Source organism: Pipistrellus kuhlii, unplaced genomic scaffold, assembly GCF_014108245.1.
Source record: "Pipistrellus kuhlii isolate mPipKuh1 unplaced genomic scaffold, mPipKuh1.p scaffold_m20_p_2, whole genome shotgun sequence".
In the NCBI taxonomy this organism is placed as follows: Eukaryota; Metazoa; Chordata; class Mammalia; order Chiroptera; family Vespertilionidae; genus Pipistrellus; species Pipistrellus kuhlii.
The window spans coordinates 27,349,112-27,373,312 of record NW_023425515.1 but is presented as its reverse complement, the minus strand read 5'-3'; the positions used below and the strand labels follow the sequence as shown (position 1 = coordinate 27,373,312).

General features: G+C 40.8%; 1 protein-coding gene and 1 non-coding gene across 2 annotated transcripts; both read right to left on the bottom strand.

Annotated features, from left to right (window-relative positions):
* Positions 1 to 353: 353 nt before the first annotated feature.
* TMEM212 (transmembrane protein 212) lies at positions 354 to 24,201 on the bottom strand. Its single transcript, XM_036446269.2, has 4 exons — positions 24,026 to 24,201; positions 12,922 to 12,981; positions 10,175 to 10,498; positions 354 to 501 (listed from the first exon to the last, which is right to left on the bottom strand). Exons 1-4 carry the CDS (start codon positions 24,182 to 24,184, stop codon positions 481 to 483), a joined length of 564 nt encoding a protein of 187 aa, XP_036302162.1. The 5' UTR covers positions 24,185 to 24,201; the 3' UTR covers positions 354 to 480.
* LOC118725110 lies at positions 15,346 to 15,476 on the bottom strand. Its single transcript, XR_004989856.1, has one exon. It is a non-coding gene; the product is annotated as a small nucleolar RNA SNORA23 (small nucleolar RNA).

The window sequence follows — 24,201 nt, the reverse complement described above, 5'->3', positions numbered from 1 at the left end:
GAGAGGCCAGGAGGGAGGGTTATACTTTCCCTGCAGGCGATCCTTCTCAGATATCCTAGCCGCTGTTCAAGGTTCCAATTGTGTTTGAAGATCTAAAATCACTTCGGTAATTAATGGCAATGAAGAAATGCTAAGAAAAATGTTTCCTTAATTTAAGTAGGAAGGAATCACAGCTTAATGAAACCGCTCAGGAACAAGAGGAATTTAAAGAAAACATTAATTCACTGCAAATTTATATTTTAAGGTTTTAAAATTTCGATGCCAACAATGATGAAATTTCAATTTTTAGAAGTCATCACATGTAAATCAGAAAAAACACACACAAGGTTAACAAGAAAAAAGAACTAAAATGCACAATAATTTCCATTTTTATTTTATAAACCCATGGAGGAAAAATGTTCAAATATCAAAAATATTTGCCAAATATTTCAAAATCATGGCCACAGATAGAACAAATTTAAGAGGAACATTGCTTTAAATTTATTGTCCGTTCTTTTGACCCTAGGAAAAAAAGAAAAATAAAGTAGTGTTTATTTCAACAATTTATCAAAAAGAATAGAATGTCACTTCTGACATTTAATTTAGCCCCTTTTTTATATCACAGGAACCCAATGAAGGATGACTCAAGTAACAGCATCATGGTACCACTTAAGAATTTAAGAGGAACCACCAGAGAGAACAGAATTGGTTATACTGGAAGAAAGAAATAAAAAAGAAATATATGTGTAATGAAATTTCTGGCGTAAGCATAAAACAGTCAAGAAGAACTGTTACTTTTGTGGGCAAGGGTTGTCTAAGGATATGGGGAATCGCTGTTGAATATCTCTTTTGGTCATTTGCTGTTTGTTTTGTCTGGATTGGATTGGTTCAGGGCTTTTCAAAAATTAACAGTAAGGGTAAAGAGCACTTTCTGAATGGCAGCCAAGAATTTAAATCTGATTAGAAGGAAGGGGAAGATAGCCAACATTTCTTGAGCACTTATCAAGTTCCATGCCCAGTGTAAGGCTCTTAGTAGTAATTACATCATTTCATTTTGCAACATGTGAGGTAGGTGTTATCTTCAGTTTATAAAAGAGGAACCTTAGGCTCAGATAGGTCCAATATTGATTTGCACAAGGCTACTCAGATAGTAGGTGATAGAGGAAATAATTATACTTCAAACTGTCTGACTCCAAAAGCACCAGGGCATATCAGGTTCTCCACGTGTCATAAATAATACTAAAAGCAATTTTTCTTCAACAAACCACTGCTCTTTAGTATGAGAATTCAAATCTACTCCCCCCCCCCCCCTTGTGTTCCTTCTTGGAGATTTTTCTTGGATTCCAGTGACCATGTAAATTGTTTTTAAACTTGAAATACACCTGCTATACGTTTAGGGAAGATTTTAGCTATGGCTAGGAAGACATAAAAATGACATCAAGTATTGCAAGCCATGACTCTGTTACTCTTGATTTCTACATTCTTAGTCCCACATTTCCTGCTTACCTTCAGTCCTCAAGGAACTCACATTCTTTGAGAGGAGCTGAATGCCTATGGAGGTCACATGAAGGAGGTTGGCTGTAAGCTGAGTGTGAAGGGGAGCCACAGAAGGATGTAAACCAGGGGAATAATAATAGCAGATTTGAACTTTAGGGAGCTCATTCTAGAGCTCATGTGGAGGATACATCTTAAGAAAAACAAAGCTTTGAGACTAGAGGCACAGAGTATTAATGAGAGAAGTTGGACGGCTGAACCAGTACCATCACAGTTAGTACAGAGAAAGGGGAACACAGTGGAGAAATCTTTAAGAGGTGTAGTTATCAGAATATGGTGATTGACTCAGGTGTGAGGAGTCAAGAATGACCCCAAGTGTTAGGAGTGTCCCAAGTGTTAGCAACTGAGCTGGAGATACAGGAAGAAGAGCAGGTGTTGGGGATAAGGAGATGATCAGCTCCTTTATGAACATCTTCAGTTTGATGTGTTTGCAGACGCCCAGGAGAGTGTCCCAAAATGATCAAATATAGAGCTCATTAGAGCAGGAGAGGAAACTGGGCTACATATATAGATGTGTGGGGCATCAGTCTAAAAGTGGTAACTAAGGCTACCAGCCTTTAAGGAGTGAGCAGGGCAAAAGAACCTTCTAAGAAGACTGAGGAGGAAAAAACCATAAAGAAGGAAGAGAACAAAAGCAAAAGGTCTATGGAAGTCAAAGGGAAGAGGATTTCATGGAGAAAGTGGTCCATAGCTTCAAAGGCTGTGGAACAGTCAAGGAAAACTGAAGGGTTCATTGGGCTGTGCTATCTACAGGTCATTTATGGGCAATCCTTGTTATGGAAGAAAAGTTGCTGAATAAACATGGGCTAGATTGAAACTGTCTTAGCAGTAGGTGTATTATAAACTCAAAGCAAGTTATCATTTTCATCTAATCTGTGACCAACAAAAGTCATGGAGCGTCCAAAGGCAAGATCTAGTACCTCATTGGTCAAAGTTCTCTGATTTTTTCTAAGTTTTCACAATGGCTTTTAATTAATGATGAGATATGAAACTGAATATTTATCCTAAATGAAAAGAGTAGGACTCACACATTGGATCCAATTGCTCTGTCCTGTTTCTCAAAGTCAAGAAACCCTTTTGAAACTTCCTGGGCTTCTCCCTTGCCCCACATGCTAACTGTTATTAAGTCCCATTTGATTCTACCCCCTAAATATCTCTCATGTGTATCACCTCTTCTCCATGTCCACCAGCACTCCCTAATTTAAATCTTGGTCTTCATCTAGGCCAGTTGGTAAACTCATTGGTCAAGAGAGCCAAATATCAACAGTACAACAATTGAAATTTCTTTTGAGAGCCAAATTTTTTAAACTTAAACTTCTTTTAACACCACTTCTTCAAATAGACTTGCCCAGGCCATGGTATTTTATGGAAGAGCTACACTCAAGAGGCCAAAGAGCCGCATGTGGCTCGAGAACTACAGTTTGCCAACCACGGATCTAGGCTATTGTTTCAGTCTGGCTCAAGTCTCAATTCTTCTCAGACCCTATAAGTCAAGGGAAGACCTGAATGTGTATTGCTCATCTCTCTGTCTCTACCCTTTAGCATTTGGCATAATATTTTCACTTAATATATGCTCAATAAATGTAGAGGAACAAGTACAAGTAATGAATATTGTATTTAGGGCTTTGGGTTCATTCTCCTTGGCACATGACAAGAAAAAAGTCTTGTACAGTACTAATGAAGAAAATATATATTTTTTAATAGGTACCTCATAATTCATTGCTTTAACTGGCAGCTTTTCTTTTCATCTAGGTTAGTTATGTGATGCAAGAGAAGAAAAACATTTTAAAATAATTTTTTTTGGCAAATAAATTGGAGTTTCTTACTAATTCAATAATATAATGGTAAGTTATTTGTTTGTTTTTTAAGACAGCCAAGAAGACAATTCTGGTTGGTTCAATATGACAAATTAAATGTTAAGCAAAGAAAGATATTTTTTTTTTCTAAAATGGTTAAAGTGATCTGGGAATCTGTAACAATTCTCATACCATCTCTCATGAATAATACTGCTTGCATATATGACTTCTTGAGCTAGCATAGTAAGACCATGTGGTTTACCCCAGCCACATATCGGTGTGGCATGGGCAGGTAAAGAGCCAGCCATTGTTGCTCACATTTCTCCTTTGTGAATGTTAATCTTCTTCATGGAATAGAAATCACAGGCTGAGACAGATCTGGAAAGGTCTTAAGATCTGGCTGGCCACACTAAGGTCTTAGAGATGAGGAAGTCAAAGTTCATCTACTGATGTGTGCAGGGTTGAACTGCCTTGTACACAGTCCCCACTGGCTCCCAGGGTCAGTTTGGAGGGGAAGTATCATTATATCATTCCCCACCCTACACAACCCCATTGTTTTTTCCCCTAATTACTTCCTCTGTTTCTCTCCCTTCTTTCCTATGGAGGGTGGGGCTGGGTTGGGGGCAGGGAGTGGGGGAGGGAGAGGGGAGTGAGTTTAACTCAGGCAACCAATAATAGCCATCAAGTATTTTCCTCTTTAATTAGAAAGAAAGTGAGAGGGAGTTTAAAGTCTCTCACATTGTTATATTTCTAAATGGTTTTGTGCTCACATATTAGCACCACTATGATCATTCTGAAATATTCAGTAGTATAAATTTAGTTTTCTTTGTTGAAAACTGAATTTATATGATTATAGAGAACGGAGGTTTCTGATTTCTAGTCAAATTTCTGCCGTTTTAGAAAACATTTTTTTTTAAATATATTTCTTATTAGTTTAAAGTATAACACATTTTGATTTTAAATATATTAATAATAACATTTTGCATTAAGAATAAGGAGCGTTCTAGTCAGTTTGGCTTAATGAATAGAGTGTTGGCCTGCAGACTGAAGGTCCCAAGTTTGATTCTGGTCAAGGGCACATGCCCAGGTTGCTGACTTGATCCCCAGTAGGGGGTGTGCAAGAGGCAATCAATGATTCTCATCACTGATGCTTCTATCTCTCTCTCCCTCTCACTTTCTTTCTGAAATCAATAAAAGATATATTTAAAAAAGAATAAGGAGCAATATTTTATATTAAAAGACTAAACTGACTTCATGTCAAAAGGAAAAATATGTTGATAATAATTTATAAAGTAAAACTTGACAAAAGGCTATTCTCAGCTTATTAATTCCTCCCCACCTATTGCTCTCTCTTTAAAAAAAAAAAGAAAAAAAATCAAGCATATTTTAATACAATTCTTCAGTCTCATCCCTTCCCTTAGTAAGTGGCTGTCACCCTTGGCATGGTTCTACTGATTAAATAAAGTAAAAATACCCTGGAAAAAATAGTTCCAATTCTAAAATATGAGTTATTTTTTTGTCTGTGAGAAAGATTGGTCATGAAAAGCAATACTATGCAAGGTCACGGAATAGGTAGTGAAGAAGATATATCACCTAAGAGGTTTGACCCAGCTGCGAGGAACCTAGGTTCCATACCCTGCAAGACCTGGGAGAGAAACCTGGTTCCACATGGACACCTTAACATCCTCATCTGGGAAATAGAGATAATGAGCTTTGAAGTTTTATGAGGAATAAAGGAGGTAAAGCACCTGAAGAATAGTAACTGTCCAATAAATAGCACCTACAATTATTCTTCAATTATCCAGTTTTATGTCACTGCTACTATTATCCCAGAGAAAATGATGAGATCACAGTAATAGTAATAGTGATATTTTTCTAGATTATTGTGATATTTTTCTAGATTATTTTATTTATTTTTTAAATATATTTTTATTGTTGATAGTATTACAGATATCTCCCATTTACACCCCCCCCCCCCAGATTTTAATTTTTCTACTGATCAATTTGAAGAGACCACATAATGGAATTTGTGAGGAAGAAGTACAAGGGATTCTCACTGTTCCGTGGTACTGCTTGAGTTTTACTTGAGTTTAACCCAAGGGGATTTAGCTACCAGAGGCACCAGAAAGATCTACTATAGCTCAACAGGAGGCCTCAGACTTTGAAGATGAGAGTCACAGGTAAACTTATTTCAAAACATATTTATATTGTTATGTTGCATTTATATCGCTAACGATGCAGTGCAAGTCCACTGGAAGATTATAAGCCAGGATATCACTGTTTGCTAATTTGTCTTCATTTTAGGAGGAGAGTCCTCCACTGATAAATATTCTGTCCTGATATGTTTTCAAACTGCATTTAAAGGGTTTACCTACATCTTTTATGGAAAGCAAGTATTTCTCAATTCATTGAAAAAAAAAAATCATCTCCCAGGATAAAGGGGAAAATATTTTCCCCCCCCCCTTTCATTAAGAACACACACAAAAAAACCCCAAACATAACAATGAATAATGAAAGGAAAACAAATGAAGCCATTCCATTCCATGGGGGAGGGGCAGAGTAGCTGCAGGGGACAGCTGCAGTGCGTCTGTGTCCCAATTCTTTTTTTTCCCATCACTCGATGACTTACTGAACCAAGAATGTAGACAATTCTGGCTATGATTTAGTTTCTCGACTTAAATTCTGTGTTATGCTCATTTGCTTCCTGCGTTGTGTCCTAAGCTGACAGGGTCATTTCAGCCCGCGTGCAAGGAGTCACACAAGCAGGGAGCTCCTACTTCTTTCCTAGGTCCACCCCTTCCCACGAGGGCCTTAAAATGTGGAAGCACTCACTGTCTTAGCCAGCTCGGCTACTATAACAGACTACCATAAACTAGATGGCTTATACAACAAACATTTATTTCTCTTCCTTCTGGAGGGTGGAAGTCCAAGATCAAGGTGCTGGCTATCTCTCCTTACTTGGTGAACAGAGGGATATAGCTGGGTCTCCTCATCCTCTTATAAGGGCATTAATCTCATCATGGGGATTTTACCCTTCTGACCTCATATAAGCCTAATTACCTCCCAAAGGCCCCACCTCCTAATGCGATCACAGCAGGACTAAGGGCTTCCATATGAATTTGGGAAGGGTGACATGGACATTTTAAAAATTGATTTCAGAGAGGGAAAAAGAGAGAGCTAGAAACATCAATGATGAGAGAGAATCATTGATTGGCTGCCTCCTGCATATCCACCACTGGGGATCAAGCCTGCAACCTAGGCAATATGCCCTGACCGGGGAATCAAACTGTAACCTCTTGGCTCATAGGTCAAAACTCAACCAGTGAGCCACACTGGCCAGGCCAGACATTTAGTCTGCAGCACTCACACAATACCTTTATCAAAGGTATTGTGTTTATCAAAATCACCAAACCCTTTGTGACTCAAGCGTTTCTCCCTGTGGTTTTGGTTGGGTACCAATAGACTGCACGCTCATACATCATCACTGTGTGACCTTCAGCAGGATGTTATCAAATGTTTGTGCCCTATCCCCCTCCCAAATCCATATGTTGAAGCCCTAATCACCATTGTGATGATATCTGGAGGTGTGTCATGTGAAAGGTAATAAAGTTTAGATGAGGTCATGAGGATGGGGCCCCCATCATAGGATTAGTGCCCTTATAAGAAGAGAGAGATCTTCCTATTTTTAGGAGCAGGCACGGGAAAAGCCATGTGAGCACACAATGAGAAAACAGCCATCCATAAGCCAGGAAGAGAGAGCTCACCAAAAACCAATCATAATCCTGGGCCTCCTACATTCAGAAATGTGAGAAATAAATGTGTTAAGCCATTCCATCTATGGTATTTTGTTATAGCAGCTGACTGGGATACAAGATGACTTCAAGTTTAAGAAATAATAAATGTGGTAAATCCTAAGGGTTGTTTGATTCATTTCTGAAAACTTTTTGAACTTACAGAAAAAAATGTTTAGAAAAATATTTTCTAAAATATTGATCATGACAAATGTATCTAAAAATTTTATTTTGTACTACAATAAAAAAGTACAACTACAATTTTTTCCAAATCTTCCTTCAAACCATCATTTTTTCTTTTTTACAAATCTTCCTAGTTCTTGAGTTTCCTGATATGTACTATATTCACATAAGAGAATTTTAATTTTCAGGCAGACACTTAAAAGTGCAGCTTTTAAAAGCATTTTTCGTGTTTTGTTTATATATGAAAGAAGCAGGAATTAGCAGCATATTTTACAATAGTCAATAGTTTTCAATTAAATTTTAAAATATTACTTATTCCTTTTAGCATGTGAGGAATCTAACAATGTAATTATATGGAGGTTCATTAAAATAGAATTATTATATAGAATTCTGTATCCCAACAAATGACCCACCTTTCCTTCTAAGAAATTAATACATTTATAAATTAATATATTTATTTTAATGCTACAAATTGTGTGTAATATGGCTCAGATTTCTACACCATAAGAAGTTTGCTCACGCTGCCTGTGCTCCTTGTGGGCTTGGGGCAGTGCTAGTTATTAATACCTAACATCATCTCCCCCCATGTCAGCTATTCATCCTCCCTAATGAAACATGATCTTCCACCACTGTGGAGTAATGTGGTGTCAACTTATCCAAAAACACTCACCAAAGACATGCTCTTATTAAATTTATCTGGAATTCTCCCCCAAACTAATGCTGCATTCTATGCAGATGGGAAAAACTGAGATTCTGTCCAGAAGTGACACTAAGATAATTTTGTGCTAGGAAGAGAATTTTCATCAGAATCTCTTGGGTCATGTGTTAAAAACGCACATTCCCTGCCTTCGAGCCCAGAGTTTTTGACCTAGTAGGAATGGTCTTGGGTTAGATCCAAAAATCTGGTTTAACAAGATTCTGATGCCACGGATCCACTTGGAGGAACATGTTGTACAGGGTGGGACAAAAGTAGGTTTACAGTTCTTGAACTATGATTTATTAATTTTGTATTATTTTCCATATGAACAACTGTAACCCTACTGTTGCCTCACTCTGTAGCTGTGCTGGATTCTATACCTAGCTTAGAAATCACTCATCAAGAACTATATCCTGAGCAAGATGGGCCAAGGCAAAACTCTGAAGTTGGAGAACTTTGCTCTGTTTTCAATTACTTTTCTTTTTTCCCCAGGCACTTTAAGTTGCCTCCCTGTTGGGTCTCCATGGGACTGACTTACCCAGTTCTTTGTAAATATTTAATTTTTTTTTCTCCCTGCCTTCTATCTATGTTAAACCTAGATGCTATGAGTGTCATGCCTACAATGAATCAGGTGTCTGATTAACTATCTATGCTGATGGTTTATGGCTGCCAACACTTAAATATGTGTTTCTCTTAGGCATATGTTTCTTTTAGCAAAGGGCTTTAGGAATTTGGGATGTTTACAGCAAGGGAGAAATCTCAACTACTAAACTTCTAGATGGGCCTGCAATGCAATAGGGGAGGTAATTTGGGTCTGTTCATCTCATCTCTGGGCAAGGCTCCTTATAAAATCAATTCTGTTCTGAAGAATGCATGGATTTCCTTTGCAGACTTATATAGAATTTCAAGAGGACAAGAATGACCACAAAAGGCATTGAGAGTGTCAATTCTTATCTTTTTAGCTTTGATGGTTGCTGATGATAGAATCAAATTGAAGGGAGAAAGAGAATTGGTTAACATTACTTAAAGTCACCCAATTATGCCTGGCTGGTGTGGCTCAGTGATTGAGCATTGACCTATGAACCAGAAAGTCACAGGTTTGATTTCTGGCCAGGGCACATGCCTAGGTTGCAGGCTCAATTCCCAGCCAATCAATGATTCTCTCTCATCATTGATGTTTCTATGTCTCTCTCCCTTTCCCTTCCTCTTTGAAATCAATAAAAATATACTTTAAATTCACCTGATCCTAAAATAATTTTGACTTGAATCATACAGCCAATATGAGAGTTTTCCCTGGGAAATAGCTCTTTCCAGAAGGAAGCTGTTCAATTCACAAAGCAGTGATCCAGGATCAATACCTGTAGGAATTTAGTATCAGAAATCACTTGTGCTTTTTTCCCAATGACTCTGCTGTAATCCTCCTGGGGGCCAGAGCCATGCATATTAATGTTCTGGCAGAGGAGGAAAGGTTGAGTGACAGGGAGGTAAAGAATCAATCTGGCCTGAGTAAGAGAAATGGCTCTGAGTTTTGAATCTACACTCATTAGGGTGACCTTGGGAAAGTTCTAGAAACTCTTTAGCCTCAGCTTACTATCTGCAAAATGGGAAGTACACTGATACACAGCATACATACAGTTCACATTGCTATCATTTCATACAGTTAATATGGTTAGCCCTCCTGGAAAAAGTTAGGAAACTGAATTTGATGTTAGCCTATATCAGCCTTTCTGCTGGAGTAGGAGTAGAAAGAGGGGAATTTCATAAATCTTTCCTAGTCAAAGAGTGTGTATATCTTTCTGAAAGGGATAGAAGTCAAATTAAGATATCTGTATTTGACTAATATTAAAAATACGAAGGGTGCTGCTTTCAATTTCCACACAAAGCTCTTAATATTTATCACAATTAGTAGATTTTTTAAACAGCACATAGAGATAAAAATTAGCTGGTGCTACCTACTGCCATACCTTTAGTTATCACATCAACATATTTCCATTCATTCTTACAAAAACTATTATTGACTATCTATTATGTGCCAGCCACTGGCTACCATGATTGTATAGGATATAGTGGTGAATAAGAGAGGAAAAATAAAATGTTAACAAACAAGGCTTCTCATTTTAGCATTCAGGACAGAATAAGAACCAGCCCCCTTCACCCCCTTTTTTGAAACTTACATTTATGTGTCTGTTCCAGATAAATCTTGCAGAGAGCTTGAGGAATACTGTCAGGGATGCACAGAACATGGCAAAACTCAGGCACAGGTCCAAGGTTTGAAGCGTCAGGTGGTACTCTTCATAGTGTGGTGGGTCCACACACACCGATGGGAATTTTGCATACGGAAAAGGAAAGGCAACTGCATAGCCAAGATAATTGGTGCCTGCAACCCCTGATAACGAGTAGAAGCAATATGGGCCGAGGAGAGCAGATTCCAAGGCTACCGCAAAATGAAGTGGGCATCCCATCAGGCTCAGAATCACAAAAGTGAAACTAGCTTCCCACTGAAAATAAAGCAGAAACAAATTGTTACTTTGGGAACTAGGTTTTCCAAAAGCTCTTTAGCAATAGGAAGAAAGAGATAGTAGGTCTTAATCTCTCCTACTGGGAAGTGAAGGAGAAATGGGTCACAGTCTTCCCTTAGGCCCTTGTGTCTCTTCTATTCTACATTATGGAAGAATAACATCAGCCAACTGGGGCAAAAAATGAAATCAATCCCATTCCACAAATATTTATTTATCTCCTGTCATGTGTTGAGAGGCAGTCTGGGGTGGGGAAAACAGATGAGTAAACAGAATCCCTGCCTTATCCAAGACCTCACCAATCAGGGTGTGGTCCATGGTCCACTGACACCCCCTGGTACATTGTTAGAAATGTAGACTCTCAGGTCTCACCAAGATATACTAATTCAGAATCTGCCTGTTATCCAGATCCCCAGGTGATTCACACCTACACTAAAGCTTGAGAAGCACTACTGTAGCCATCAGAGAAATAAATTTAATGAGATCAAGATATTTATCTATAATATATTATGGGATTACTTGGTTCCATGCTATTAAAATTCAAGATATTATGACTTTAAATTCTTTCTTTTTTATCCTCACCCCAGGATATTTTTTTTCATTGATATTTTTAGAAAAAGCAGAAGGATGGGAGGAGGAAGACACACACACACACACACACAGAAAGAGAGAGAGAGCGAGAGAAACATTGACATGAGAGACACACATTGGTTGCCTCCAGGGCTAGGGATTGAACATGCAACCAAGGTATATCCTTGACCAGGACTTTAACTTGATACCCTTCAGTCCACAGGCCAACATTCTAACTACTGAGCAAAACCGGCCAAGCCTCATTCTTTCTTTAAGGGCAAAGAGTACAGGGAGATTAGAAGGAGATACCAAATTGAGACTTGAAAATGCAACATTGAAAACAGAGGAGCCTATAGTTTCTTTCTTCAAAATGTAACCCAGTGGCACTAACCCTGGTTCTGTCCTCCCCAAATGACAGCACTTACAATAACCATAGGAACATGTAGAAAATGTTTGGGGCAGAAGTCAAATACAAAATTTTAATTGAAAACATAGTTTATTACATAAAATTTATCATAGAAAGGCATTGATTGGACAGAATTCAATTATAATTGGAAATTACAATCCCTATGTTCTATCCTGAACTAGGAGAGATTTGATTTTCAAACCATCCTCCTCGAAGTACATGAGGTTCTATAATAAGACTGGCAATTCCAGTGACAAAAAGTTACCTCACAGGGTAATCCTATCTAAAATAAAGAGGAAATATACTAATTGACCCTTATGCCATCACAAAGACAGCAGCACCCACAGCCAATAAGGAGAGAATCCTTATTGGAATATGCTAATTGACTGCCCCACCCTCAAAGATGGCAGTGCCCAGTCCCCTCAGCCCTGCTGTTCCACATGCCTGCCTCCAGAATCCCCCAGTCCCCTCACCCCCCAGCCACCCAGAGCCTGCCAAAGGCACAGATAAGCCATGGATGGCAGCTGCCCAGCCTCCCAGGGCCATCCAAGGCTCAGGGAAACAAGGGCTAGCTGAGGCTTGCACTGCTGGCAGTAGCAACAACAAAGGTGTGATCTCCTTCCCCTAATCATTGGGTCACCTCCCACCCCTGGGGGCTCCCAGTCTCTCCAGGCTGGGCGGAGAGACCCCCCCCCCTCCAGTACATGAATTTTCATGCACCGTGTCTCTAGTTTGATCATAAATTCCTAAATGGGCAGATTATGGTGGGTAGTCACCTTCCAGGCACATAATTTCTTTAGTAAAAGTATATCTTTGCTTTAAGTAAATCCTATTGTTCTTGTGTATCTAGGTTAACACACCATTGAAATGTCCCTTTTCAGACCCCTTCTTCTAAGACATAACCATTCTCAAGAGATCATGTAATTATTTTTTAGAAAGATCTTGGCTTTTTTTTTTTTTTAAACATATTTTTATTGATTTCAGGGAGGAAGAGAGAGAGCTAGAGAGACAGAAACATCAATGATGAGAGAGAATCATTGATTGGCTGCCTCCTGCACATACTCTACTGGCCAGGGGGAAGGGAGAGGAATTGAGCCCGGAACCCAGGCATGTGCCCTTGGCTGGAATTGAACCTAGGACCCTTTAGTCTGAAGGCCAACACTCTATCCACTGAGCCAAACTGGCTAGAGCAAGATGACATAATGTTGTTCACTATCCTGTAATCCAATCCCCACTTTGCTTTCTCCCACCTCCATGTAATCTTCCTTATGTTATCTCCTTAATTTCAAATGCATAAAAGAAACTGAAAAAACTGCCCCTCTCTGAAGAAGTTTAGATCTTGCTTCTTGGCAGTTGTTGTCAGTTTTGTCTCAGATCCAATCTTTACAGGTTTGGGTATTTCTCACATCGAAAATGTCCCCGTGTTTACCAAGTATCGCTGGGTCCACTCTTTGTGAGCCAACAGGAGGAGTGCACCAGCTGTGACGGCCTGTGGAAGGAAGATGGAAAAATAACATCCACGATAGAATGTAGCTCTGGAAAGAGTTCAATCTGCCTCACAATTTGACAACTTTACCATGAACTGGAAGGATCAGCAAATGGCTAAGTGGAAATATAGCTCCAACCTCCTCTTCATCCATGATGACAATGAGGAAGAGAAGCCATTAGTGTCATAAAAACATGATTCATGCAAGCTCGTTTTTTGGTAGAAATTTCTGTGTTGCCTTTGCCATTGCAATGATAACCTTTGCTACAGTAGGGTGTTGCTGCAATAGAAGCTTGGAGTTATAACCCTTGCCATATGTTCTGTTTTGATTAATTGCTTATTGTTCATCTTTCTTACAAATTGCTAAAACTGCACATGGGAAGAACCGGAATGGAAAATGTGTCACAAAACGCTGAAAACCCTCAGCAGCAACACTATGTTTTCCTCTTGAAAAGCTTGCTGGTGGGATACAAATAGGTGATCCCTGTTTCTCAAGTAACAAAGATTATCATTAGAATGAATGTGTGATGGGGCATTTATTGTTCTGAGTGCAGTGGCGTCCAGCTTTTCAAAAGAGAGTTCTTTATAGTCTCCATTGAAGGGAAAAGGCCCAAAGTGCAGAATAAAAATAGTTAAACAAAGGAGGAAATGGTGTCACCAGAATTGAGCAATAGATACTGAAGAAAAAAAAAAAAAATTCTGGGCTCATCTTTGATTCAGCACCGGGTCTGATAAAGGAGACCTTTGTGGTCATCGAGCCTGGAAATCATTTATTCCCAACCCATAAATCATTTGTTCCTAGTCAAAAACATGTTTTGAGATTGAGAGAGAAAACCAGGAAGAGATGTGCCTGAAATAAGATATAGAACGAGGGCAGGCCTAAAAATAGTACCATTAAAGTTTTTGACAGAAAAATAAACATGAAAGTATATATATAGTATCAGCAAATTTAAGGGGGAGGAAAATCAGAGCTTTTACCAATGTGGTTTTGTGGTATGCTGCTTTTGTAGCCCCGGGTCTGGCGTATTTATTATTTTGAGACCCAGCTTTTCATTTTCCTGGCATATTTTATTTTAAATGTTGGATTTGGAGAATTTGAGAGGTGGGGATGGAGAGCATACACACACACAGGCACTCACACAAAACTTCTCATGTAGCTAAGCCTGAAATTCCAGACTTGGCATCGCCATACCATAAAACTCCCATGGATAAAAACAGAACCATCTGTAGTCAAAAGAGGTTGGCTTGATTCTGCAGGAGGAAAAGTTTCCAAGGGACCCTATGGAGGTTGAGCCAGCATAAATAGTACAACAAAACAGGAGAATTATTAAGAGCGACTGTAACACTGGCTGGCTAAGCTCTCGGCCAGTCTGTGCTTTCAGAGGCAAGGCAAGGCGCTCAAAGGACACGTCACTCCTCTGTGAGCAACTCTGAAGCACAGGAGATGGAGCAAAGGGACGCCCCTCTGCTGGTTTAACTCCAAACAGAGAGCTGACATTATCAGATGCTGAGATTCCAGGCTGCCTTAGCTACTTTGGCATGAACTGTTTCTTGCCTTTTCTAATGATAAAAAATGCTGTTGTAGCTGCCAGCTTGAATTTTACTTTGTTTACACAAAACTTTGAAAAAGATCTTTCATGGAGGAGGCTGGTGTATGAATACCAGCGACTTGTTAAATCTACCCTGCAGGATGCGGCTGGCTCAGGAGCCCAGCACACTCATCTTTACTGCATCACCCCCTCCTCTGTGCATAGGAGGTAGAGTGGGAGTGTGCCTTCAGGAGTCACAGCCTTTCCCTTTTATTTCTTTTTTAAATTTTTTGTTTTGAGAGAGAGAGGGGAAAAGAATAAAAAAGAAAGAGATTTGAGGTAGGGGAGAGGTCAAGTGGGAAAAGGAAAGGTGAAGGAGGGAGTGTCTGAGAGGCACAAAGTTGGATAGAGCAGAGCAGGCGGTCAGGTTGTGAGGAAGGAGGGGGCGGGGCTTGGCATCCTGCACTCTCCTCCCTCAGCTCTTCTTGACAGGCTGTTGACATGCACTATGGGCTGTTATTTTGACGTGCTTTATGGGCAGTTCTAGGGACAGTACTTGGGTTTTGCAATGGTTGCTGCTAACACTCTGGTGGCATGATAATTGTGAACCCTCCCACTTATTCTTTAAATTGCTCAAGTAAATGATGCAGTTCCCAGAAGCAGATGAAGGAGGCAGGGAGCAGTCACACAGAAATAGAAACTTTTAGAGAAATCATTTTTATATGGGCTAATTTACTCACTTATGAGCATCTACTAGAGGCCTGGTGCATGAGTTCCTGCTCGAGTGAGGTGCGGCCAGCCCAGCCCCAATAACTATACAGTATCTCTATTCCCAAAGTTCTGTGTGGGAATTTGGAGGCCGGTCAGTGGTAAATTATGTCCAATGAGACCACACTAGACCAGTACTATGATCCAAACTTACTCTTTGGCTGCATGATGTTTGTGTGGATGCCTTGCAAGAATTTGCCTGCCCGGTGTGTTCTGCTCTTCCTCAACTGCCTATAAATTGCCCATTCTCAACTCAGAAAATAGATCTATAGAGCCCTGTTCCCCCTGCCTTTTTACTCCTTTGTCTAAAATATCATATATACCCAATGTTGCCTCACTGTCTTTGAAATTTTTATGCCTATGTTAATTCCCATGTGCATGCATTAAAATTATATTTTCCCCTGTTACACTGCCTCTATTAATTTGATTATTATCCCAGCGAGAAGACCTTGGTGAGAGGGAAAGTACTATTATTTTTTAGCCCCTGCAACCTCAGCGGATTTGAAGGACAGATGTGATTTCAGTGGGAATCAGAGGGAAGGGTGTCCAGGCAGCCGGAGCAGCAGGTGCACAGGCAGGAAAGCGGCAGTCACTCTTGGAGAACAGTGAGAGAGGAGCCCCGACCCGTGGGAGGATTGGTTCTTAGCAGAGAAGAGTAGGAAATCAGGCTCGAAACCACACGAGGCCAGGTTGAGGAGGGCCTCACAGTTCAGGCTGACATATCCAAACTTTGGACAGTGAAGCAACACTAAAGGTTTTTGATCAAGGAGATAGACTTGACCCAGCAGAGGTTTAGAAAGATGAGCATGTTGGATTGGAATGGAATGAGGACAAGAGGTTTCTGGAGGGCCTTGGTCTTGAAATTTTTTTTTTTTTTTTGGTGTGTGTGTGTGTGTGTGTGTGTGTGTGTGTGTGTTGGCTTTTAATCGCTATCCACAGTAAGAAATATATTTTTGCCTCATAGCCAAGAAATAGTTTTATAGCTAACCAAAATAATAATAATAATATCCTTATTTTGTGTGATATACTCTAATATTCTCATTATATATTCTATTCTATTCTATTCTATTCTATTCTATTCTATTCTATTCTATTCTATTCTATTCTATTCTATTCTTTTCTATTCTATTCATATTCTATTTGATTTGATTCATGTTTTCTAGATTCCATTAGCTACACACAGACTGATTTTATAATCCAATGATAGAGTCTCACGGCTGAGCTATTAAAGTAATCTTGGAATAAAACCTGGGCAAGGATGGGAAGTGGTAAGAAGTTGGTGGTGGTGGTGGTGGTAGGGAGGTGCACCATGAGAAAAGGAGGAAGGAGTGCATAGGGGTAAAAGTTACTGGGCAACTGATTCTGAAACTGAGTTTGATTTAAACTGTAATTTGATTTAATTTAAACTGTAATATTAAAACAATAATTTTCCCCTCCTTTCTCAGCACTTTACTGACCTGACCTTAGTCTCTCACCTGGTTGATTGTTGACCCCCAAGGCAGCAGAAAACAATGCCTTGGTTCTGACTCATGGTCACGAGGTTTAAGCTCCTGGCAGGTTAAAAAGATAACATCTTCATCTGTTATGTGCCAGTAATACATGATGACCCCCTTGACTACCTCTCCTTAAAACTGGTTCCGGATTCCGGATTCCAGAACTGACCACAGAGTTGTCCTCAAGACCTAGAGACATAGGCACTGGTCAGGTAGCTCAGTTGGTTAGAGCATCCTCCCAGTGCTCAACATTGCAGGTTCAATCCCTGGTCAGGGCACATATAAGAATCAACCAGTGGCCCTAATTGGTTTGCTAGGATTCCAGGTTAGATTCCAGTCAAAGGCAGATATACGGGTTTTGAGCTTGATCTCTAATAAGGGGCATGCAGGAGGCAATGGATCAATGATTCTTTCTTATCATTGATGTTTCCATCTCTCTCTCTCCCTCTCCCTTCTTCTCTGAAATCAATACAAATATATTTTTTAAAAAGAGCATCAACCAATAAATGCATAAGTAAGTAGAACAACAAATCTCTCTCTCTCTCTCTCTCTCTCTCTCAAAATCAATTGATTTAAAAAAAAATACATTGCCCAAAACCTGAAGAAATAATTTATTATCCTTATTTCACCTCTGACCAATCAGCTCTCAACAGACCTGGAATTCCTAACCCATAGTGTCTTGTGATTTTGCTCTATATACTCTGTAATCTATGTGCCATGGAGGAGTAGGCTCTTTCAGGACACAAGCTTGCTCATTTCTAATCAACGATTTCCTTTCTTTACTGCAAACCTGAAACTTCTGTGAATTTTTTGGCAGAGCATACAGATAGAATGAACTTAATTTTTGGGCTCTGGTAACAACTGGATGTGATTGGGTGGGAATGGGGCTGAGGATGGGCTGAATGTGGGCAGTAAAACCCAAAACACAATCCTAAGACCAGCAAGACAGGTCCTTGAGAACTTGTCAGATATGCAGGATCTCAGGCCTCATCCTATATTTACTGAATCAAAGTTTGCATTTTTAAAAAATATGTTTTTATTGATTTTAGAAAAAGGAAGGGAGAGAGAGAGAGAAACATCAATGAAAGAGAGAAATGTCCATTGGCCGCCTCTTGCACACCCCTACTGAAGACTGAGCCCACAACCCAGGAATCCAACCTGCAACCTCTTGGTGCATGACAAGATGCTCAACCAACTGAGCCACACTGACCAGGACCAGAGGTAGCATGTCAACACGTTCCCCAGGTGATTCATAGATAGGCACATGAGAGTTTGAGAAGCACTAGTTTACATGAAAGGTGAGTCAAACATCGCTTCAAGGTTTGAAAAAACACAAGGAAGTCAGGAGAAGAAACTGTTGTTTTTGGCGGTAAGATAACCTATTTTGGACAAGCTGAATATCAAGAAGCTTAGGATATCTAAGGGAAAATTGGCCATCAGGTGGTCAGAAATCACAGGACTGTTGAAGCTTAAGATACTCGAGCCATGGTGAAACTGAGTCCCTCCTGTAACAGAGAAGGAGCTTCGAGTTGCATGGATAGGTCTAGCCCTACCTTCCTCCCAAGGTTCCCTTCTCCAAGCAGGGTTCTGGGTGAAGCACTTTTGCTCACTATTGGCCAAGCCACCTGACCCTCCGGGCTTCAGATCTTGTGAAACTCATTGTACTTTGGTTTCCTCATTCCCACTTGATCTACAAGCCAGGTTTTCTGGGATTTAAGTAGAGCTCAGTCTGTAAGGTGCTGTGATCTCCTTGCTGCATACTTTCTAGCAGACAATGCCTTTAAATAACTTGTTCAGAAATTCTAGGAAAACTGCTTATCACATGGCTGGCAGAATATCAGTAGGAGAGTCTGAGGACCAATATTTGTTAAGAATTTAGAAAGCCTTGAATGAAAGTCACCGAACAAATACAAAGTGCTGTGCCACTTGTAAAAAATCTATCTTTTACAAGTCTCCAAAGAGATATGTATTCTTTACAAAGGGAAATGTCAATAGGACTGAAGTGTATAAATTATCTTTTCACCAAGGGAAGATACACTTTGCAGGCAAGTTGAGAAATGATTGGCAAAGAAGGTTGTGAAATGAGTCAGAGACCTTTTGAAGTTGACCCTGGTCAGACAGAGATGTAGTTCAATAGAAAACTCAACTAGGAAAAAGAAATTATGTTCCAAATTTAAACATTGTCAAGAGAGTGGACACTCTTATTACTTTCCTTTTCATGAGGATTTTTCCCCCCTGCTTTAGTATAAATACCATCTTGACCTTTAGTTTTTGCAACCTAATGAGAATTCTACTATAAAAGGAATTCTGTGCCACCAGCATGAGATGTATTCACTTATTCAACAATTTTTATTGAATATCTAGTATGTGGCTCTCTCTATTCCAAGTGCTAGGAATACAACAATAAACAAAATAGAAAAAAAAAATCCCTGCCCTTCTACAATAAACATTAGAGGAGGACAAACAAATAATAAATAAGTTATATAGTATACTAGGTGCCCAGTGCATGAATTTGTGCACCTTGAAAGGAACTGTGAGCTGCAGGGGTGCAATGGGCACAGGGGTGGGTCTCAGCCCATTTTCCATGCTCCACCCAGCTCCTCCTGCTATGGCCCTGGTCCCCTGTCTGCCCGCAGCCCCGCTCTTGCTGCCACTGCTCCCACACACTGACAATACTGGCCCCATTCACACCCGCTAACGGTGCTGAGTGATCAGGACTGGCACTGAGTGCTGGCAGCGGGTGTGAGCAGTGGCTCTAGTGCCAACAGCAGGCGTGAGTGCCCAGCAAAACCTCAGTGTACAGAAGCAAAGAATTTTCAGTAACCACCAGAGGCTTGCCCCAGTGACAGCAACCAGTGCCTTACCTTGGTCTGGTGGCCCCACTCACCTGCTCCACCATCCTGCACAGCCAATACCCACCATGTTCCATTCTCTGCCACCTGCTATGTTCCATGCACGTGCCCCCTGGTGATCAACGCACATCATAGCAACTAGTAGTTCAGTTGTTTGGTTGTTCTGCTGTTTGGTCTATTTGCATATTAAGATTTTATAGATAAAAATTAGATGATGATAAGGGCTATGGGGAATAATAGAGCAGGGAATGCCATTATTGGGGGAGATCTGCAATTTTAAATAAGGTAATGAGGGAAGGCATTAGTGAGAAAGTGACATTTGTTCAAGGAAGTAAAGGTTAGGAAACAAGTCGTGTGTGGGAAGAGGCTTCAGGCAGAAAACAGGCTGTACAGTACAAAGGCCCTGAGACAGAACACACCCTTGGCATTTTTTAAAACAACAAGAAGCTAGTGTGATGAGAAAGAAATTAGTTAAGGGAGAGTGGCAGGAAATGAAAACCAGGAGGTAACAGGATGGAGAACTCAGCAAGTCATCAGGGAATGGGTTAAAAGAGTGAGTTGGGTGGCAAGGGATTAGGAACACAAGGTTTGGTCAGTGAAAGGCATGGTATTAAAGCACTTGTATAGGGCTTTAATATTGGCAAAGCTCTTTATTATACAACTAGAGACCTGATGCACAAAATTCATGTAAAAGGCTGTGCCCTTGCAGCCCTGGCATTGTCTGGAAGGTCGTCCAGATGGTTGTTCTGCTATTCAGTCTAATTAGCATATTAGCACTTTATTATATAGAATCTTTGTTCATGTTGCATTTACTCTTTCTGAATATCTTAGGGTTCGACATTTCACATAGGCTCTCTTTACCTGTAAAACACCTCATTTTATAGGCTAACAATAGAGTGGTAAATGTAAAATAATGTACTTAATAAAAGAAAAACATCACCAAATGGTCTCCTCATTCAGTTCCATACTCCCACCATCTGGCTTGCCCTGTGTACACACCATCATTAAACCTCGCTGGACTGAGTTCCATTAGCATCTGGACCTTGCTTTATGCTCCATTGTAACTCAAGCATTTAGGAGGCTATCAACACATATTTATTTAATAGCTAGATTAAAATTGTATTCCCTAGGATCTCACTTTTTAGTACTACCCCAGTCAAAGTCTGATTTTTTAAAAAAGATTTAAAGTGTTGCTCCTTCCAAGAGTGGCTACATTTTAATAGAAAACTTCTTAAGATAAAAAATCTCCAAAATTGAATTCTCTAGTCTTCAGTGGTGAAAGTCGGGTAACTTGGGAAATAATGGGAAAAGGATTTGTTGGGCTCATGGGCCTTTGTAACTCCTAAGTCATACCACCTTAAATTTAGTGGAGATGTGCTCACTTCTTTGACCTATGAATCTCACATACTAGTTTGATCTTTTATCTGTGCAATCAGCCAATGAGCAGACACTGAGTACCTACTTGGTACCAATTTCGAATTGGCACATGCTCACCTCTCTGGGGATATGGGAAGTTTGTGAAGCTCATCACCTAACCTTTTTAAAAAAAATCTATTTCTATTGATTTTGGAACCGAAAGGAGAGAGAAATAGAAATATCAATGATGAGAGAGAATTATTAATCAGCTTCCACCTGCACACCTGCTACTGGTGATTGAGCCTGCAACCTGGGCATATGCCCTAACCAGGAATTGAATGGTGATCTCCTGGTTCATGGACTGACGTTCAACCACTGAGCCATGCTGTCTGGCCATCACCCAACTTCTTGAATTATTTTCAGATCAAACAATTGTGTGGAAAGAAAAAAGAGGGAGAACTAAGATTTTTGGACTTGCAAATCTGGGTGATGTAGACACATGTCAGCATTTATTAAAGCATTAATCCGAAAGCTATTTTACTTGTTTTCCTTCTTTAAATTATTTTTCATGGTTGATATTTTCTGTTGAATTTATTGGGAAGACATCTATCTATACTAATTTATAATAATAAAATAATAATATGCTTATTAGACCAGACAGTCAAATGACCTTCCAAACATCCTTCCAGACAACTTTCCGGATAAAACTGGTGCTGCAAGGGCTGAGTCCCTTGCACAAATTTTGTGCATTGGGCCTCTAGACCTAATATATAAAAAAAAAAACCAGGGTCTGTCATGACCTAAACAACCGAATGGATGACCAAACACAGGCTGCGTGGGGTGATAAGGATGGCAGGGGGGTTAGTGAGGGACAACCAAATGACTGAACAGCAGGTTGTGTGGGGTGACCAAGCCAGCAGGGGTAGGTTTTTGGGGATGTTTAGACTGTTGGTGGGGGTGACCAGGCTGGCAGGGGGGATGGTTAGGGAAAACCAGACCAGCAATGGGGGGCAGTTAGGGGCAATCAGGCTGGCAAGCAGAGGTAGTTAGGGGTGATCAGGCTGGTGGGGGGGTGAGGGGGAGGAAGTTAGGGGTGATCAGGCATGCAGGCAGGGAGGCAGGCAGGTGAGTAGTTAAAAGCCAGCGGTCCTAGATTGTGAGAGGGATGTCCAACTGCCAGTTTAGGCAATTGAACATCCCTTGAAAGTTCCGGATTGGAGAGGGTACAGGCTGGGCTGACAGGGACCCCTCCTCCCCCAGTCCCTGCTGTTCATGAATTTTTTGACCAGGTCTCTAGTCTATACTAATAAAAAGATACTATGTTAATTAGATCTGGAGACCTTTCAGATGTCCTTCTGGACAAAGCCATGGTGGTGGGACCAAGACAGAGATAGTTAGGGACAATCAGAAAGGCAGGGGTTGGCAGTTGGGGGCAAGAAGGCTGGCAGGGGGGCAGTTGGGGGTGAGCAGGCTGGCAGGGGAAGGTAGATGGGGGTGAGGGATCCCAGATTGTAGAGGGTGCAGTCTGGACTGAGGGACAACCCCACCCCCCACCATATATGAATTTCATGCACTGGGCCACTAGTCTACACTAATAAAGTAGGAACATGCAAATTACTGTCACTCTACTACACTACCAATCAGAGTGAGTATGTAAATTAACCTGAAAACATGGCAGCAGCCCATCCCCCATCGCTCCAGATCTGTGGAAGATGGAGAAATTGGGCTCTAGCACCTGAGGCTGGGTGAGGCCCGGGAGGAGAAGAAGCCACCTGCCCTGTGATCCCAAGCTGCAGCGAGCCAGAGAAGTCACCCAAGGAAGATGGAGAAGCCATCCGCCTGCAGTCCAGGTGCCAACACCTGGGGCTGGCCACAGCCTGGTAGATGGAGAAGCTGCCCACCCCACAATCCTGGGCACCAGCACTTGTGGTTGCAGCCCAGGCGAAGCTACCTGCCCACCATCCCCTGCAGCTGCAGCTGGCCTGGGTGCCTATGGCTGACCGGAGAGAGGAAAGCTGTGGTTGGATGGAAAAGGAAATCCTGGGTCCCAGATGTGAAGCCAAGGCAGAGGTGGTTAGGGGCAATCAAGTCAGCAGTTAGGGACAATCAGGCTGGCAGGTAGAAGAAGTTAGGGGCAATCAGGCAGGCAGGCGAGTGGTTAGGAACCAGCAGTTCTGGATTGTGAGAGGGATGTCCAACTGCCAGTTATCCTCTGAGAGTTCCAGATTGGAGAGGGTGCAGGCCAGGCTAAGGGATACCCTTTCTCCCCCCCACCACATACACAAATTTCATGCCCCGGGACAATATTATATACATATAAAAGCCTAAGTAACCATTATGACTGGATGACCAGATGACCAGCCGGTAGCTATGATACACACTGACCACCATGGGGCAGACACTAAACACAAGAGCTGCCCCTGATGGTCAGTGAGCTCTCACAGCCAACCTCCCATGGCAGGCCTGCCTCCCATGGTCCCTCCCTCCAGCCGGCCCCAATTGGGACTGGGCAAGAACACCCTGATCATCTGGGAGGAACCCCACACATCCACAAATTCATGCACTGGGCCTCTATTTGGTTAATAAAACTATATAGGTTTCGGGTGTACAATTCTATAATATATCATCTGGATATTGTACTGTGTGCTCACCACCCCAAATCAAGTTTCCTTCCATCACCATTTATCTCCCCTTTACCCTCTTCTACCTCTCCTGCACTCCTAATATATATTTTTAATTCCAACTTCAAGATATTTCAATTTCTCAGAATATCAGGTGAGGGGATTAAAATAAAATAAATTTTTAAGAATTTCTTAAACAGTATTTATGTTCTAGTTTACATAAGATACAGTAGACATGATAAAATTATTTTAAGAAAAAATCCACATTTAAAATGCAAATAATAGAAACTAATGTTCTAAGGTGAGTTCTGCAGAATGTTGACTTTTTCATATTGCTGGGAAACTTAAAAAGAACATGTTATTCTGTTTCCTCTTTCCCTTCCTCCTTCCTGTATTCTCTCAATATAGGTAATAAAATGTTTGCCTACCAAAGCTCCATTCCAAATGGGACAAGCAATCCAGACACTCCATCCTGTGAACCAAAGCTTGTAAGAAAAGACTGGGAAGAAAGCAATAACTCCAGAGAAAACACTGAGAGCCCCCAAAGTCACAAGAATCTGGCCAGCAGCCTGGTATAGGCCCTGCATTTTCCTCTGTGACTTGG

What these genes read in the sequence shown, in the direction of transcription:
- TMEM212 (XM_036446269.2), bottom strand. Translation starts at nt 24,184, where the DNA reads ATGCAGGGCCTATACCAGGCTGCTGGCCAGATTCTTGTGACTTTGGGG. An exon ending in CCATTTGGAATGGAGCTTTG is followed by an intron (nt 12,982 to 24,025) that starts GTAGGCAAACAT and finishes TTCCTTCCACAG; the next exon opens with GCCGTCACAGCTGGTGCACT. An exon ending in AGTGGACCCAGCGATACTTG is followed by an intron (nt 10,499 to 12,921) that starts GTAAACACGGGG and finishes CTTTATTTTCAG; the next exon opens with TGGGAAGCTAGTTTCACTTT.